Source organism: Melopsittacus undulatus, chromosome 14, assembly GCF_012275295.1.
Source record: "Melopsittacus undulatus isolate bMelUnd1 chromosome 14, bMelUnd1.mat.Z, whole genome shotgun sequence".
NCBI lineage: Eukaryota > Metazoa > Chordata > Aves > Psittaciformes > Psittaculidae > Melopsittacus > Melopsittacus undulatus.
Genome location: NC_047540.1, coordinates 6,649,701 through 6,666,733, shown reverse-complemented (window position 1 = coordinate 6,666,733; position 17,033 = coordinate 6,649,701). Strand labels below are relative to the sequence as shown.

Genomic DNA, 17,033 nt, shown 5'->3' with positions numbered 1-17,033 from the left:
TGCCTCTGAATCGACTTTACCTGTGGGCAATTACCAACAAAGGAAACCCCACATTTAAAATCCAGTTGTCTCCATCGTGAGTGATTGTAATGGTAGAGCTGGAGGCAGTATTAGGGTCAAACTCTTGGGAGTGCTTCCCCAGTGTAGGCAGGTCTCTTTGTGACTGCCCAGCATGCAGAGGCTGCATTCACACAGATGCTGAGGACTTGAGTTCTTGCAGAGAGCATGGCTGCAGGGCTCAGCTGCTGCCTCAGGCTCCTCTGATGTCAGCTCTAAGGGCCCCTTTGTGCTCAGGACACCGAGCACAGAAGTCGGGGTGATGCTGCCCAGATACCGGGGGGCACCTGTGGAAGCGCTGCAGAGGTGTGTGTGGCTGCAGGGTGGGCTTTGAGCTAAGGAGGACTTGGACCTGTATTTGGGTTGGTTCAAGCCTGCTGGATGCTCTGTGCCCTCCTGCAGCTGGCAGCAAGCTCAGGGTTCAGCTCTGTCCTTCACTGCTCGCGGTCCCTGAGCTCCTCATAACCTGGGCAGAGATGCCAGAGGTCCCTAGGGGTGCAGATCAGGCTCTCCTGGAGCTGCCTCCTGCACTTCTCACCCTGCTGTTGGCTGCAGTCTATGCACAGATCCACGCTTCATCCACAGCTCCTCAGAGAGCTGCCATCTTGAGAGGCCAAAACCTCCAGTGCCAGAGGTCACAGGAGCTGCCCAAAGTCCCAGCGTGGATCACGGGATGAAGGGAAAGGTTTGTCAGATTCCCAGGATGAAGCCTTGCCTCCCGGAATGTGCTCTGAGGTATCAAACGTTTTATTGCTGCCTGAAAAGGACTTTTTCCTATCAAGCTGTGGCCAAGGCTAACGCAGTGATGCAGGTGGAGGAGTCCAGTCCAAGCACCAGAGTGGGAAGGTAGCCAGAAGACACCAGCATGAAAGATTCAACACGAAAAAGACCGATCCTTTCCTATTTCTTGCTCCTGTTTCCTACATAAGCAGGTGTAACGCCTACAGAAGTCACAATGTTTAACTAGCTGTATTTTAACATGGGGTTTGGTCCTGGGGCTGGGGATGGCTTTGGCAGCTTGGGGAGCTCTGTTCCTGGATTTCACTCAGTTTTTCCTCCAATATTTGTCCATTTTCAGCTGTCGCTGCCTCAAAAGCAGGTCCTCCACTTACTGGACAAAAGTTCCTTTTTGCCTGACAGCAGTGACCATGTAAAGACTGAAGGATGTGTCCACCTCTTTCTTCTCAGATGTCTTTTTGTCTATAGTCATAAATTATCAGGCACTGACATCTTTTAAATAGATAGTTTCCTGTTCTGCTCCTTGTAGGTTAGATATTATCTCCTACAGTAAATCATGAGTCAGTGATTAATTCAAGAAGGCCGTTCCCAGAAGCAAATTCTTACAATGTTAAAATTAATATGATGCGAAGCCATTATAATATGATATAGAAAATAATTATGGCCTGCAAACCAGTTTAATCAACGGGGAACGTGCTGGCGCAGGTATTCTGTCAGGGTGAGTCATCTCAGAAAGCTCAGCCTTAGCATATGGGTTGTGTGAGCGAACAGGATTACCCCATGGCAGCTGGGGCTGGTAACTCTGTACGTGTGCTCTTTGCACACCCAGCTTGTGAGGTAAGACATGTTTGGTTCAGACACCTTTGCTGATGTTTAAACTGGCTCCAATGACTATAAAAGCCTGAATTGCTTCAAGAGCATGCATGCAGATGTCTCAGCTGATGAGTCGCAGCTTATAAAGTTTATTAAATTGTGTTGTCTTCATTGTGTCTGAAGCAGCACTGCAAAGTCATCAGATATCCTAAAGAGTCAACGTGCTGTGCCTCTCCATGTGGTGGATGCGTTCATCCTGCACTCCAGGCAGTTGAGAAGGGGACAGCTCACTAGGAGATGGCTGCAATGCAGACACGCTGTGCAGAAAAAGACAAGTGCTCTCTCTAAAGAGCTACAGCAAGGCACCATTGAAGAGACAGAGAAGTCCATTAGCAGTGCATGTGTTATTATAAACTATCTGATAATTGTTAATAACACTTTGGGGTTTGGCATCTTCCGTATCTCAAAACATTGTGAATTCCTGTGGATTAAAGCTTACAACACCCAGAGAAGCTTGGTCATGGTGGCATGGGTGGGGAGCAGCAGGCACAGAACAGTGAAGTGACTTACACAAGGGTGAATCAGCAGGAACTGAAGCGGAAGGTGAGGGCCTCAGCTGATACAAACTGGCACAGCTCCACAGTGAGTGGAAGGGCACAGTCCATTACATCACTTGTACGTACACAGACCTGATTCCCAGCTCTGAGGCTGAACCTCAAAAGCCAGGACCTGTTCAAGATGTAACGTTCACCTGCCTTGAGCTTCTTGAGCTGTTTCCTGCTACGTGCATGGACAAGCGTTAATAGTACTACTCCAGTGCTAAAAGTAATAGAACCCAAATGTGTGCCACTTCCATTAAAACCGGGCATCAGAACCCAGGTCTCCAGTTTTTGTTATCTGTACACTTAATACTTGCAGATTTGGCCTTTGCCATAAAATGCCACCTGAGTTATAAAGCGAATGGTCACAAATAATCTTTTCTACGTGTTTTTCTTTGTAGGAAAATGCTTCAGGACAAATCAAACTTTGAGGTATGTGATGCAACTCCGGGAACATCAGCAGAGCTGCTCTGCCTTACTCTGTGTTTCATTTGAGCCCCTGTGTGATACCCCCAGGATGCCAAAACTGGAGGAGGAGGTTTCTCGAGCTGGGATATGAGGGCTTGTCCCCATGCAGCAGGGGGGATCCTGAGCTAGCTGGTCTTTATCAAGCCCCAGAACTCAAAACAGAACACCCACTGCACTGCCTTGCCTTGCAGCTCCACGTGGCCCTGCCATGTGGGGGCCCTGCCATGTGGAGGCCCTGCCACGTGCTTGAGGTTCTCCACCCCTTGGACAAGAGGGTTGTGCTGAGGAAAGCAAGATTGCTCCAATTTGCTAGAACTGGCTATTAAAATTGCAGCAGGTTTCCAAAGCAGCTGATAAAAAACTGCATCTGCAAGCTGCATTCTCTGGTGTTGCCCAGGCTTGGCTGCTCCTGCTGACCAGCCTGCTGCGGCTTGGATGGAGTCCCATGCTCAGCCCTGCCCCATCCAGCAGCACGTTCCTGATTAGTGCCTTCCAGGATAAGCACGTGTCAGGGAAGAAACAGCTACAGAGCCCTTCTCCCATCCAGTGCATCCAGCTCTGGGTTTGGCATGCCCATCATCGCCTCGGTGTTGCTGAAAGTAATTGGAGATTAGACGTCTACACGCCCTTGGAAATTAACCTCCTGCTGCAGGGGGCGCACACCTCTGTGCCCTGTGGGTTGTGAGGGGGCTCCCTGCTGCCAGGTGAGTCCATCAGAACAACCTGGCAAGCCCTCTGCTACACGTAGGGATGTGTGAGGACATAGGGAAACCGGCAGTTATAGAAGTGGGTCAACTGACCTGTGAGGTGTACTAGGTCAGGTAGTAAGAAGCAAATAAGCTCTTTACATGGCCTAAATTACAAGTGGGTAAACTTCACGTACTGGCAATTTATCCCTGACTACCCTGCCGAAGGAATGTACTCCAGAATGGCTTGTGCTGAAGAGGACACAGTCAAGTGCTTTTGGTGGAGAAAACAAAGTCAGCAGCCCCCAGACAGGCTGGCTTTAATGGATCTAAAGCTTCCCCTCCCCTGCCTAGTGCAGTAACTTTTCTCTAGGGATAAAGCTTAAGAAAGAATCAGCCAAGCCCTTGTGTAGCTTGCGGTTTGGCTTCCTGCCCGCTCTGCCCTTCAAGCAGGAACTTCTCCAAGGGAAGGGAGTGCTTTGTGAAGCTCCATGAAGACTCTGCCTCTTCTCTTTTAGTCAGAACTTAGCATCAGGTCATCTGGAGCTCCTGGAAGCTGACCAGACAGACTGATGGCGCCTACAGACGGTATTTAAGCAACTTCTCCACCTTGATCATTTTCCCCTCGTCTTTTGTCCTTTGCGTCCTTGATTGCTATTATTCAATCTGAGATAATACACTCCTGATATCACTGAGATGGGAAAGACAAGCAAGGAGAAAGAGATCAAAGGAAGAAGAAGAAAAAGAAGATGCCAAAGGCAGAAGAAGAAAGAGGGAAGATGCCAAATACTTCCTTACTTTGCCTGCTTTACATACCCAGCACACAAAGGTTCAGAGATTCTTAATATACTTAATTTTCAGAGTTCTGGGGTTACCACATCGTCACCAGACAGCAGGAAGCTCTCAGTAGGGGCCATGGGCATCCTCTTCCCACCTGCACAGGAAGCAGCTTGAAAGCTGGATCCAGACAGCCAGGGTTGCCCCTGGCACCTGTGAGCTTGGCTGCACTTGAAAAGAAAGCGGGAGCAGGGGATGGCTTTAAAACGTCTTTGTGCTTCCCTCTGCTGGCAGATACCGGCTGTGGGAATGACTCCGGTACGTCAGGGTGAGGGACAGCACAAGGCAGGAAGCTTGAGGAGCTTTGTGCTCTCACTGCACCGGTGTTAACTTCTCCGGTTTCCTTGAATTTCAGAAGAAACGGACCGTGTGTGTGTGTGTGTTTGTGTGTGTGTCCCGGAGAGCTCAAGGACACTGGAAACGGGACCAGGCTGCAAGCTGGGTGGGAGATGACAGGAGGTGCTTCAAGTGAGGGCATTCATTATGTGAGGAATTTCGGGATTTAATGCGATAATATCATCGCGTGACCACATTTCTCACCCTGTTGCAAATAAATAAATAAATAAATAAAACAACCCCCAAAACCCAAACCAAAACAAAGACATAAACTGCAAACAGTTTTGTTATTCACTTATTCTGAAGGAGTTTATACTGAAACCTCCTTGGTTGAGGATGAAATCGCTTTTTTCCCCCTCGAGGTTGTGATTACTTTCCTGTGGTTTATAAGGACTGGAAGAAATCTCGAAACCTAAAATCTGAATCTGTAGATAGAGGAAACACGTAACCGTAACCACAGCCGCAGCTTTCGGTTTAAATGGCATACGTGAGCTGAAGGCGAAACCAACATTAATGCAGCGCTCAGCGGTCACTTCTGCATTTACTTTCCTCTTTATTCCAGAAGCGGAGGGAATAAAAGCAGCAGCGGGGCTCGTGAGGGGGCTGTGCGGGGGCCTCAGCGCCGTTAAACCGCTTTTGGGGTGTCCCCATTTACCGGCTCCGTCCGCTTCACGGGGCGACCCTCGCTGCAAGAGCAATGGGCGGCAGGGACGAGGTGCCGAGACAACGGCCGGCCCAGCTCTCCTCCAATCACTGGCCCCGTTACTTTGGGCCCTCCGGCAGGCATCCAATCACAGGTGAACTCTCAGAGCCTTGATGCGCGTGGTTGGGAGTGCGCAGCTGCGCATGCGTCTTAAGGTGGCTCTGGAGGCTGGGTGGGGCCTACCGGAGCCGCCGCCGTCCCCGAGGTGGGCAGCGGCCGCCGCCGCAGTCCGGCGGGGGGAGCGGGGTGCTGCGGCTCGCCCCGGGCCGCCCTTCTCCTCTGCCCTGGCCGGGGCTCCGGAGGCGCCTGCCCGCAGCCGGGCTGTGGTGGTGCCGGTGCCGGCACCGTCCCGTCCCGTCCGAAACGAGCGGCGGAACCCGGCACTTCCCGCCCGCCCCCTCGGGACCCTGCGCCGCAGGAGGGCTCACCCCATAGGCTGGGCCAGGCCCCGCCCTCACCCGGCAGCCAATCCCCGCCGGGAGCCCGGGCCCGGCCGTGGAGTGACGGGGCTGGGGGCAAATCGGAGGCGCCGGGCCGGAGCCGGCCGCGGCGCTGGGCCTGGAGCCGAGGTGGGTGCCGAGGGGCCGGGCCATGGGGCAGAGCGGCAGGGCTGGGGCCGCAGGTGAGTGCGCGGGGCCGGGGATTGCTGCGGGCTCTCGGGGATCTCGGGACGGAACAAGGCCGCCGTGGGGGCTCGGCCGCGGGTGTCGGCAGCGCAGAGCGGCCTGACCCGGGGGGTGGGCCTCCAGGGGCAGGACCCTGACAGGGGGGTGATGGGGGCTTGGTCCCCGACTCGGGCTGTTTCTGGTGGTGCTGGGCTGTCACACCAGCCCTGTCTCTCACGATGGGACAGCCCATGAGCTAAAGTCATCCCCAGAGCCTCAGCATGGGGTGGGTTCTGCTACCTGAGCACTGGCCAATTGTCCAGGGCCTGAGCGTAAGGAATGCTCCACCCGTGCCCTTTCAGGTAGTCTTTGGACTGAGGAGGATTGTTCCCCTGCAAGGTCTACACGCCAGCATCCCCCACGGTACAAGGGGGACAGTGCTGATGTTCTGGCCTTTGAGGTCTTTGCTGAAGGAGCTGTCATAGCGTGCAGGGACCAGACAGGTTTGCTCTTTGTGGTGCTTTCCAGACACCTGTAATGAGTCTGGCTCTGAGGAATTCAGCCTCCAAACTCTGCTCGCAGCGATTACACTGAAATAACCTCAGCATGAAGAGCAGCACTGTCATCCACAGCATGTGGGGATGGGGTGACGAATGTAGTGCTGCGTCCTGAACAAACAACAGAGACAGCAGAGAGCAGAGAAATGAAAAGCAGCATTTGGAGGACTTCAGAGACTTCAATAAGAGCTTTCCAAATGGCAAGGCCTGATGTTAAATGCCAGCTGAGTATGTCACCCCTGGGGCTATGCCAGTGTGTGCGCTTCTGTGCTTGAGACTGCAAGAAGGGAGTTCTCTGTAGCCTTTCTTTCTGTAGTATTTAATGCATATTTTGGACCATTGAGTTAATTTGACTTAATTCTTTGTTGTCTTTGTTCGTTTCTGGGTTTTAATTAGTATTACCTCTGAGGAATATAATCTTGCTGCCCCACTGACTGGCTGACAATATTGGCTCCTCTACACTCCTGCCTACAGTGACTGCTGTATCTCAGTGTAGCCCACACAGGCTATACAGAATTTTCTGGGGCTCACCTAGTTGTTGCTTGTCTTAAGAAAACGAGATGGATGGGAAGAAGTGGTACCAAGTTACAGAGAAACTGGTTCCAGCAGGATCCAAGGCTCTTCTTTAAAGAGAAGCTCCAGCATCCAGGAGGCTGAAAAGTGAACACTCCAATCAGTCACAATGGAAGGAGGCAACAGTCCAAGTCTACAACTTCAGCAACTCCCATCAGCCACAGCAGCAGTTTCTGTGCAGCCACACACCGACACCTTTTCATACAAGGTCAGGTTTCTCCCCTACTCTATCCCTAGAAGGCCCCAAGTAACTGACAGTGCCCCTGTATTTTGGTTGTTTGTTTGCAGCAAGTGCACCAGGTTTGACTTTAGCCATGCCTGGAGGCCCCAGTGCATTACAGCAGTGTGAGAAAGAAACTGTGTCTTCTAAACCGAAGGACAATTGCTGGGCCAGTGAACTGTGCTGAGCTGCTCTGGCTACACCTGTGATCACACAGGGACATTTTCCTGCCAACTTTGCTGTTGTGGGACAATCTTGCAGGTGGTTTTAAATCAAGCTGCTTGGATGAATCTTATTTTCATACACCCTGTTCCACTGATAAGAACTTAAAATCTTAAAGTCCCTGTCTTACTGTGTGTGAGAAAATTGAGAGTAGTATGTTTGCTGTTAAGGGAGTAATATGAATGTGAGCTCAGTTATCCCAAATCAATCAAAGTACTAGACTGTATCTTGGAGACCAGCACTGAAATGAAAAGTTCTAATGACATCTAATGAGATTTAGACAGTTGTTGGAGGAACATAAATGCTAAATGGCCTGGCTTAGCCTCAGGCTCTCCTGCTCCCTCCTAATGTACATTTCCTTTGTGACTCAGCCTGTTTTACATCTTCTTTTATTTCAAATTCTGTCTTAAGACCGTGAGAATGACTGCTGAGCTGGGAATGCTCATGTAGGAGGGGTTGGGAGCTACTACCAGTTGCTTATTACTTTGAAATAGGTGGTTCATATAAAAGCCAGCATAAAATCTGTGGTAATTGGGTGGCCTCGTGAAATAGGTTGAATTACCTGAACCAGCAGATGCTGGAAGTGGAAAAGAACAGAACAACTCTTAAAATGTGAGCTGCAGAACGCAGAGGTTCCTGCTCCATATGCTGCTGAATTCCAGGGCAACAGTCATCCTCATGAAAAGAGTTATTTCAAAGGGAATAATGAGTGAATGGGGCACTGTGTTTAGCATTATCTTATTCCCTCTGAGAAACTGCACAGAATGCAAATACATGGACGCTAATGAAGTCTCTTGTAGTAAGTGTCTTGTCTCTTGTAGCTAGGACAGGGTGTTTCACAGGTTTGGAACACAGCCCCAGGGAACTTACCTGAATTGCCCTGGATCACGTAGGAAGGGGGAAAGATAAACAGGCAGTTTATTAACAGATGATCTAGGAACTGTTTTAAAAGTTTCTTTTCCTGCAGATGTGCAAAAAGCTCCAACTTTATTGGCTAAATTTAGTATCTGTGTGTTTTAACAGGAGAACCTGATTGGTGCATTACTGGCTATTTTTGGGCATCTTGTCATCAGTATTGCACTCAACCTCCAGGTGAGTATCATGAAGCAAATACGCATCCTGCATTAAAAAGCTTCAAGCGCACCAAAGCCTCTCTGCCTTTCTTCTGTCCTCTAGAAATACAGCCACATCCGGCTGGCAGGTTCCAAAGACCCCCGAGCCTACTTCAAAACCAAGATGTGGTGGTGTGGACTGTTCCTGCTGGTGCTGGGAGAACTGGGAGTGTTTTCCTCTTATGCCTTTGCTCCTCTTTCACTGATTGTGCCACTCAGTGCAGTGTCTGTTATAGGTAAGGGATGAGGAGGCAACAGCCATACAAGTCTGAGTGTGTTCAGTGTGAGACTGCTGATGCATGAGTTATGGACTGATGCATAACTCACTGTTTCCCTCTCCTCTGTTTTGTAGCAAGTGCAATCATAGGAATTATATTTATTAAAGAGAAATGGAAGCCCAACGATTTCTTGAGTAAGTTCCACAGTTCCTTTTCATTTTTGTCCCTGTTTACAAGCCATTCAACACACAGCATGGCCTTTCAGGAATCTTGATTGGAGGGATGGCAAGATCTCCTTTAGCTCTAGTACCTCTTTGATATTTGCCTCATCTGAGCCACTGTTTGTTAAAAAGGGATTTTTTTGCTTCTTTGGGGTTATTTATCTGATTTGTGCCAAATCCTCTGAATCTGTCAGATTTTAGAAATACCTGGAACCATCCAGAGGAATGTGCATGATGGCATTAGTAGTCACTGTGCATGTGTGATATTACTCCCATGCATCCACACTAACCCACTAACTTTGTCCTCTCTTTCTTTCTCTTTATTGTCCTTTGGTCGCCAAAGGGCGCTATGTTTTGTCCTTTGTAGGCTGTGGTTTGGCAATTGTTGGAACTTATCTGCTGATAACATTTGGACCTAATAGTCATGAGAAGATGACAGGAGAAAATATCACTAGGCATTTAGTGAGCTGGCCATTTCTGTTGTATATGGTAAGACGGCCCATAAAAAGTGGGCCAGTTTTCTGTTATATGCCTGATGGGGAGCTTCATTTTGAGCATTATTTTTCTCTATGATTACTACCAATATTCCTTGCACTTGCTAATGACCCTGTGTCTGTTCCCTAGTGTCGGTTCATGTTGCATGTGGACACATGCATGCATGGTTTGGAACTCTCCCATTCTTGCTCTGAATTATTCTGTTAGGACTTGAATATCTTTACCTGTTTTCAAGTCTCCTGCTCTCTCCTGGAGCTGTTGGCTTCAGCCTGTGGCAGCTGAGAGCAGCTGCTCCAGAGGTGTCCAAATGTTGGGCTTGCATCTGACTTTCTAGACTGAGCCATCAATCTCTCATTGGAAATCTTATGAATGTATCATTTCTTAATGGAGATAAGTTTGGCCATTAAATAAGTTGCGTACTCCAGGGCTCACTGAAAGAATATCATTACAGAAAGTAGGCTGAGATCTGTCATGTGAATATTCAATCAGGACTATTTGATCTGCTGCTTTACCACAAATCTAACATCAAAAGTGTTCCATGTTTCCTGTTCTGTGAGAAGCTATTCAATGTCACCTCATTAGAAGCTGAGATCATGCTAAATTTGATCTAGAATTGTGTGGGATCCTCATTTTCCTTTGATTACCCTGTGTAATTCTGATGTTTGACTGGCTCAGAATCCCATTTACTGCCAACCCCATACACCTGCATGTTTTAATATTCTCATTTCTATCTTTTGCAGCTTGTGGAGATCATCATGTTCTGCCTGCTACTGTATTTTTACAAGGAGAAAAATGCAAACTACATTATAGTTATTCTCCTGCTGGTAGCTTTGTTGGGTAAGTTGATACGGACTTGTAAGATCTTCTAATTCTCGCTTATAACACTAAACTGCAGTAAAGTAAGCATCTGTGGCATGTAGGGAATTATACTGGCCTCATTAATGTCATAAAATGCACCAATCTAGTCCAGAAAGGTTACTACAAATTACATGAAGCTAACGCCTTGCAGTGATGCTTAGGATCCGTGCAGATGACCTTTGAACAAGTAAGACTTATTTCCCATAAGGATGAATAATCTGTCAAATATGGAAACCAGTTACTTATTGGTGGTGTTAATTTTAACCTGTGCATGCACATGGTACAGTATTTTACCTACTTTTGTTCTGTAAGAAACTGTGATCAATTCACTTTCAAAAAGGTAAATAACAGCAAGGCAGTGACACGGTGTGACAGGCTCTTGAATCTGTCACAGGCCTCAATGTTTGCTATTTACATTGCCTCAGTTACTGCCATGTCTTTTTTCTTTGCTTTTCTTTGAACTGCCTGGGGCTGGATTTCAGTAGCTGATGCCTCACAGGTTCTGTGAATTGCAGCCACAGCAGCTATCCTAACTTGGAATGGCCCTGGCTTGTGCTTTCAGAAATGGAAAGGAAGTAGGCTCTTTCTGATTCTTGTTTTGAAAACTTCCTTAGCTTTAGTAACTGAGCCAGTATGCCATCAGAGATGAACACTTGCATTCTTCCATCACAATAGTTGCACAACAGTTAATGCTCCCAGCCCTGTAGACAAGGGAGGGTGCTACAGAAAGGTTGGGTGATTTACTGGAGGTCTCTGTAGTAAAGTTGTTGGGCAGAGCTGGGGATAAACCAGGCAGTTTGTGTCCCTTGTCTGACCTGGCCAAAGAGGGGTTCAGGTCCTCGTAGGTCTGTTGTGTTGGTGGCTGCCTGCAGGTACCACTGAGCCAGTGCTGCCACATCACTCATCCTGGCAAACCTTCGCAGGTTCCATGACTGCAGTGACAGTGAAGGCTGTGGCGGGCATGATCCTCGTCTCCATACAAGGAAACCTGCAACTCGACTACCCCATCTTCTACATCATGTTAGTGTGCATGATTGCAACAGCCATCTTCCAAGCAACGTAAGACATTCACTTCCTTTCTGTCTGTAATTTTGCTGCTTTCAGTGGACCAGTGACTAGTGGGCTGTTTGTTATCCATTCCAAGAATGCCGATTAAATATTAGGAGAATTATCAATTTTCTTATGTTACCTGTCTTCAAATCCATGTCACAGGAGCCTGGGATAATGGTGTTCTTTGGTTTTCCACATAGTGACACTGCCAAGCAGTTTTAAGGCCAAACTTATACATTATTCAAGTATTATGCAAAACAGTGTTAAGACTGAAATGGTGGCAGATGGAATGCAGGATATGTGCAGTGGCTAAAGTCAAAGTGCAGAGTCTGTGGTGTTGATAATGTCTACGTGTTTTGGGGGGGGGTGGGGTTTGTTCCTCTGTACTTGTAATAAAGCTAGTAGCAGCAGGGATAGAAAGCTATTCCACACGTGAGTGGCATTCTGACCCTAAGGCCAGTGGCAGTAATTTCACTGCCTTTAGTGAAACTTAGTGAATTTCACAGCCTTTAGCTGCCAGGTTTACTCTTCTATCATTTCTATAAACCTGCAGCAGCATCCCTTGGAATTTAGCAAGAAAAGGAATAAAGTTTCTCAAATTTATGCATCACTTTTGAAAGGTGTTTCCAAGCAGGAAACCTGTCCTTAGGTCCATGTTAACTGCTGTGTATTTTGAGTATCCTTCTCAAATCAAGCCCTGTTCTTTGTCACTGTACTGCAGGTTTTTGGCACAAGCCTCACAGCTCTATGACTCCTCTCAGATTGCCAGTGTCGGTTACATCCTGTCCACAACGGCAGCGATCACAGCAGGTAACAGCACAAACACTGGGGTGGCCTCTTTGCAAAGGGCAAAAGGTTATGAGTAAAAGAGGGTGATGTATTAGATGTGCACCTCCAATGCACAGCTAAAATTTCTCCATGTGTAATTGTACCCAGATTTTGTTAAATGTGTGATGCAGATTCCCAATAATCTTTTCTGCATTGTAGCTAGAACACAGCTGCTCACAGCGTTGTAGGCTCTTTTCTGTCTGAACAGTTTGCTCTAATTTCAGGCATTGCCACCCACGAAAAGCTTTGTCCAAACAATTATGAGGTTTTAAGCCCCTCAGGATTCAAACCTGGCAGCAGCCTTTTAAGGTTTTGTTCTCACTTAGACATTTGAGCAAAACTGGACGGAAAACAACCAACCAGCCCAAAGCCCCAACACTCAACAGTGCATCTGCTCACAGTGATGGATGCTATCTGTGTAAGCAGTAAAGCTCTTCTAGGTACCTAAGGGCAGTAGCTTCCACCCGTAAATTACACATTGCCTTTTACTGCTGTTCCTCAATGTCACAGAGCCTGTGGCCTCTTCTTTGACTAATGTTTATTTCCTGTCATATTCCAAGCCATATGCTGCTCCAAGATTGATAAGCTTATTTACTTCAGTTAGAAATGTAAAGAGCAGGAGCCAGGACACGTGTCCTGTTGACATCCAGGACTGAGGACACCAGTCACCTTATTGGTTTGAGCCGTATATTGTTTGGGGTCAAGAGTTTGTAACCTGCTCTAGTTAAAAGATGGGGTTTGTCATTCCGAGTTCAGAAATAGTCTATCTCATTTATGTGGGGAGAATGTGGCTCAGGCTTTATTAGCACAGTGATGTGCAATAGTTCCAGCAGTGTTTCCTTCACAAAACTGTGTGGTTTCTTTCCGGTGTGGAAAGATTTGTACTGGTTGTTGTACAGATTTACGTGCATCTATATTAGTTACACCAGTGTAAGTATTTTCATTGTGAAACTCTCAATGTTTGTCAACAGTTTGTGTTAAAAATTGAAATTGGGCCACTGTTTGCTGTTTTAAGGTCATTAAAAATACAAAGAGGCTGACTACAGAAACAGGAATCTTGGTTTGGTTTTGGGAGGGAATAGTGCTGGAGATGTAGCACTGATTGCTTGGGTAAGGGGGGGAAGAAAGATGTCATTAATTTTTTCCTTTTAAAGGAGCAACTTTTTACTTGGACTTCACTGGTGAAGATGTTCTCCATATATGTATGTTTGCACTTGGGTAAGTGTTTAAAGTTTCCTTGATGGAAAACTGGAAAGTCAGCCTTCAGTGACCTATGGCTAGACCTCTGGAGTTCTGTTTCTTAGGGCTTGGACCCTCACACAGTGCAGATAAGATCAGTAAAACATCCAATAAAGAAACCCAACCTCTGACCTGCTTCCTTTCCCCTTTAGTTAGTCCAGGTTAATGAATGAATGTATTTTGGTAAAGAAAAGGTGAAATGTTTGATTGTTGGGTGATGCAACACTGCTGAAGAGGCTTATTCACCTGACACAGTTCCCAGCTTCAATGTTCTTTGGCTTCCAGTGCTTTATTCTTTAGGGTGCTACACAAGAGGCACTTGGAAGACAAAACATGCAGTATTACCTCCTCTCCCTTTTCAGAGTTATCTCACTAGAGCCTGTTTTCTCTCTCAGGTGCCTCATAGCATTTCTAGGTGTCTTCCTGATCACAAGAAATAGGAAGAAATCTGTACCATTTGAACCATACATCTCAATGGATGCAATGCCAGGTAACAGTAAAAATACAGTGGTTTATTGCTCTTATTTAAGTGCTGGGCTGCACAGGGACAGCTCAAGCTTTAAGCTCTGTTAGGTATCCAGATGTATCAGGTGGCTCTGTTGTCTTCTGGTTGTTCCTTCTTGTTTGTGTGTGTAGAGGGGTGTGTGCATGTTTGCATGGAGCAGAGAGAGATGATGTGCCATCTGGATGCCACTTGTGCTGGATCCTCTGACACTAGGGGGTTATCAGATTGGCTGCTGTCTGGAAAGCAGAACTGGATTTGAGCATACTCTTGGACCTGGCCTTGGTGTTCATCCAGCAGGAAGAACTGATTACTGGGGAGGCTGAGAGATGTTGAGAGAGGAGCAGAAATTCCCTTTGGAAAGTACAGCTAAACTGTTTCTGGTGAGCTGCATAAAAGATATGCAGCACTTGATAAATACCTGACTGCCATCCCTTGTTCACTGGAAGCATATTTCTCCATAAGCTGTCCTAGTGCTAAGCAGAAGAACATTATGTCTTTCATTTAATGCTCAAGGAACTGATGAGCCAAGGATCACAAACACTGAAACTTTCTAATTGGCTGATTTAACAGTGCAGGAAGAATGCACTTTTGTTCCTAAGCATTTAATCTCTGTCTTTGCTCTTTTCAGGCATGCAGAACATGCACGATAAAGGGACTGCAGTTCAGCCTGACCTCAAAGCTTCTTTCTCCTACGGCGCCCTAGAGAACAATGACAACATGCCGGAAATTTATACTCCAGCCACGCTGCCAATTGTGCAGGAGCAGCACGGCCCCAAAGGAGCTTCTGCTCCACCCTACCGGGTGCTGGAGCACAGCAAAAAGGAGTGAGTTGACCTTTAAGGAACTGATTTGAATTGTCAGAAGTATGACCTTTATTTATTTACCTATGAAAATGTAAGCAAGTGTAAAGCCAACCTTGAAATGGTTTAAAGCTCCTCTCAGGCTTAACTTTCAAGGCTGATTATTAAAATAAAGAACTCTGTATAGCTATGAAGTTGAAAGCATTCCTCTTAGCAAGAAGTAAATCCTCCACTTAAGGTGCTGCCTGGAGTGGTGAGTGCAGTATCCCAGCAGTATGGAACCGATGGGATAGCTGATGCTGTGAAAATGTGGAGCAGTGGGAAGTGACTAGGCAGTGGTTAGTCCTGCTGGGAGCAGGGTGTCTCCAAATAGATATTTCCAGGAGTTGCTTGCAGAGAGAGGAGGGCAGCATTTGATCTTCCATCTACAGAGGATGTAGTGGTTTCCAGAGAAGTTGTAACTCCTCATGTCTCTGGCATGACCACAAAACACCTTAACATGGCAATAAAATGTAATTGTGTTCAAGTGCTAATACTACAACTTTCTGTGTCTTTAGAGCAGCACAATTGGTTAGAAGTAGCAAGATGCTTTAGTCCTCCCCAACATGAGTCTTGGGCACCTCTTGTACAGCTGTTCTGTTTGGTGTTGAGCACATGCCCTGAGTATGTGAATTGTTTTATAGCACCACAGGCTTACATGGCAGCATAGAACAGAGATCATTTGCCAGTTTTCTGTTTCATAGCAGAAGCTTCAAGTTGGGTTAAATGATGCAGCAGAAACACAGTGAATTTTGAGAGCAAGAAGAAATGAGAAGATACATGACTGGTATCAGATGGGAAACTTTTGTAGCTCTTGATGAGGTCCTGATTCTCTGTTAGTGTTACTTCCTTTGTGGTTGAGGCAGGACTTTCAGCTTTGTTCAGTGGCCTTAAATGCTTGAAGGTGTTGATATTCCTTAGTTAAAAAGCTGAGTCCAGGTGCTGTAGCTGGGGTGTCCCCTCTTTTTTTTCCTTTTTTTAAAAAAAAGGGGGGGAACAACACAAAAAAAAGGATACTAGTCTTAGTACTGTGAAGGAGCTAAGAAGAAAAAAGCATGCACAGTCCAGCACTCAGCCAATGAATAATGGAGCATTGTGTACTCAGGATATTTATCTTTCCAGCTCCCAGGAGATGGCTTGAAGCTGATATGAAGGGAGAATAGACACAAGGGGGGGGGGAACTTGTCAAGTGAAAAGGACAAAGTACAATTACTGGCATATGCAGGTTCTACTGGTGCTTTGATATCCTCATCTTCATTAAAGCTATTGTTTTGCTGGGAAACAGACAGTTAAGTCCATTTGGTGTGACCTGGGCTCTGTGCTTAGTGGAGTGCCTCCAGGACTTGATTTGAAATGAACAGTGCTTGTGTTCAGTGCATTTTTAAGTGGTTGCTCTGGTACCAGTGGGTTGGAAGGATCTTGGACTTGCAGCAGTTCCCTTCTGCATTTATATATTTGACTCATGGCCAGTTTCTAGTTTCCACTACTAAAAATTCCCAAGAACTCCACTGACTTTATATAGTTACTCCAGATTCTTGCTGTTGTATATGACAACAGAATTGCTCTTTTGTGTGTGTTTGCCTTGCAGCTCTGCAGTTCAGTCTGGAAATATTTGAGATTGCTTTAGCATTTTTGTGCAGCTTAGAAAAATTACAGCCTTCCCCCCCTACAAAGAGCAGATGCCCCATTGCTGTCTACACAGGTACACACCTGTGTGGAGTTTCTTCACTAGCTTGGATGTCTGACAGTCCTGATGTTATCAATGGCATCCATACACCACAGTTTATGAAACCTCAAGAAACAACAGCTTTTCTTTTCCCCTCAATATCTTTTGTGTTTAAGTAACATAATGATGTTAATGGGCTAATACTGCCAGAGCATTCATCTTGCTGGAGTTGCAGTGACACTGATTTACTGCCTTTGGTTTTGTATCCCTGGAAATCAATTGTGAATTTATGTGCAGCTTTTGTTCATGAGCAACATAAAACATAGTAGTACAGGGGAGGCTACATGGGAAGGGTACAAGAATGGTGCCTTTTCTTATCTCTTCCCTTTTAATAAATGAAGCAGTTTTGATCTATTAGTTCTGAAACCACAGAAGAATGTTGTTTTAAAACAAGTTGTGCTTAACCACACGTAGCTGCAAACTCCACTTTATACATGGCAGTATTTTCTGTTGCATTATTACAGAGGTGGCTGTGCTATAAAATAATTAGTCAGAACAGCCTAAATGTGTTGCTATTGACTTCCATGA

General features: G+C 46.5%; 1 protein-coding gene across 3 annotated transcripts; it reads left to right on the top strand.

The window, feature by feature from the left end:
• Positions 1-5,420: 5,420 nt before the first annotated feature.
• On the top strand, positions 5,421-15,818 carry NIPAL3 (NIPA like domain containing 3). 3 transcript variants are annotated; one of them, XM_031043145.2, is made up of 12 exons: positions 5,421-5,859; positions 6,796-7,180; positions 8,438-8,506; positions 8,591-8,762; positions 8,879-8,938; positions 9,333-9,454; positions 10,201-10,297; positions 11,242-11,377; positions 12,090-12,178; positions 13,351-13,414; positions 13,831-13,925; positions 14,569-15,818. In XM_031043145.2, the coding sequence occupies exons 2-12, from the start codon at positions 7,082-7,084 to the stop codon at positions 14,766-14,768; spliced, it is 1,203 nt and encodes a 400-aa protein (XP_030899005.1). In that variant the 5' UTR covers positions 5,421-5,859; positions 6,796-7,081; the 3' UTR covers positions 14,769-15,818. The 3 variants fall into 3 exon arrangements, with proteins under 3 accessions (XP_030899005.1, XP_030899004.1, XP_005142480.1); XM_031043144.2 differs by having other exon boundaries at positions 5,422-5,806; positions 9,309-9,454; XM_005142423.3 differs by having other exon boundaries at positions 5,422-5,859; positions 9,309-9,454.
• The last annotated feature ends 1,215 nt before the right edge of the window (positions 15,819-17,033 follow it).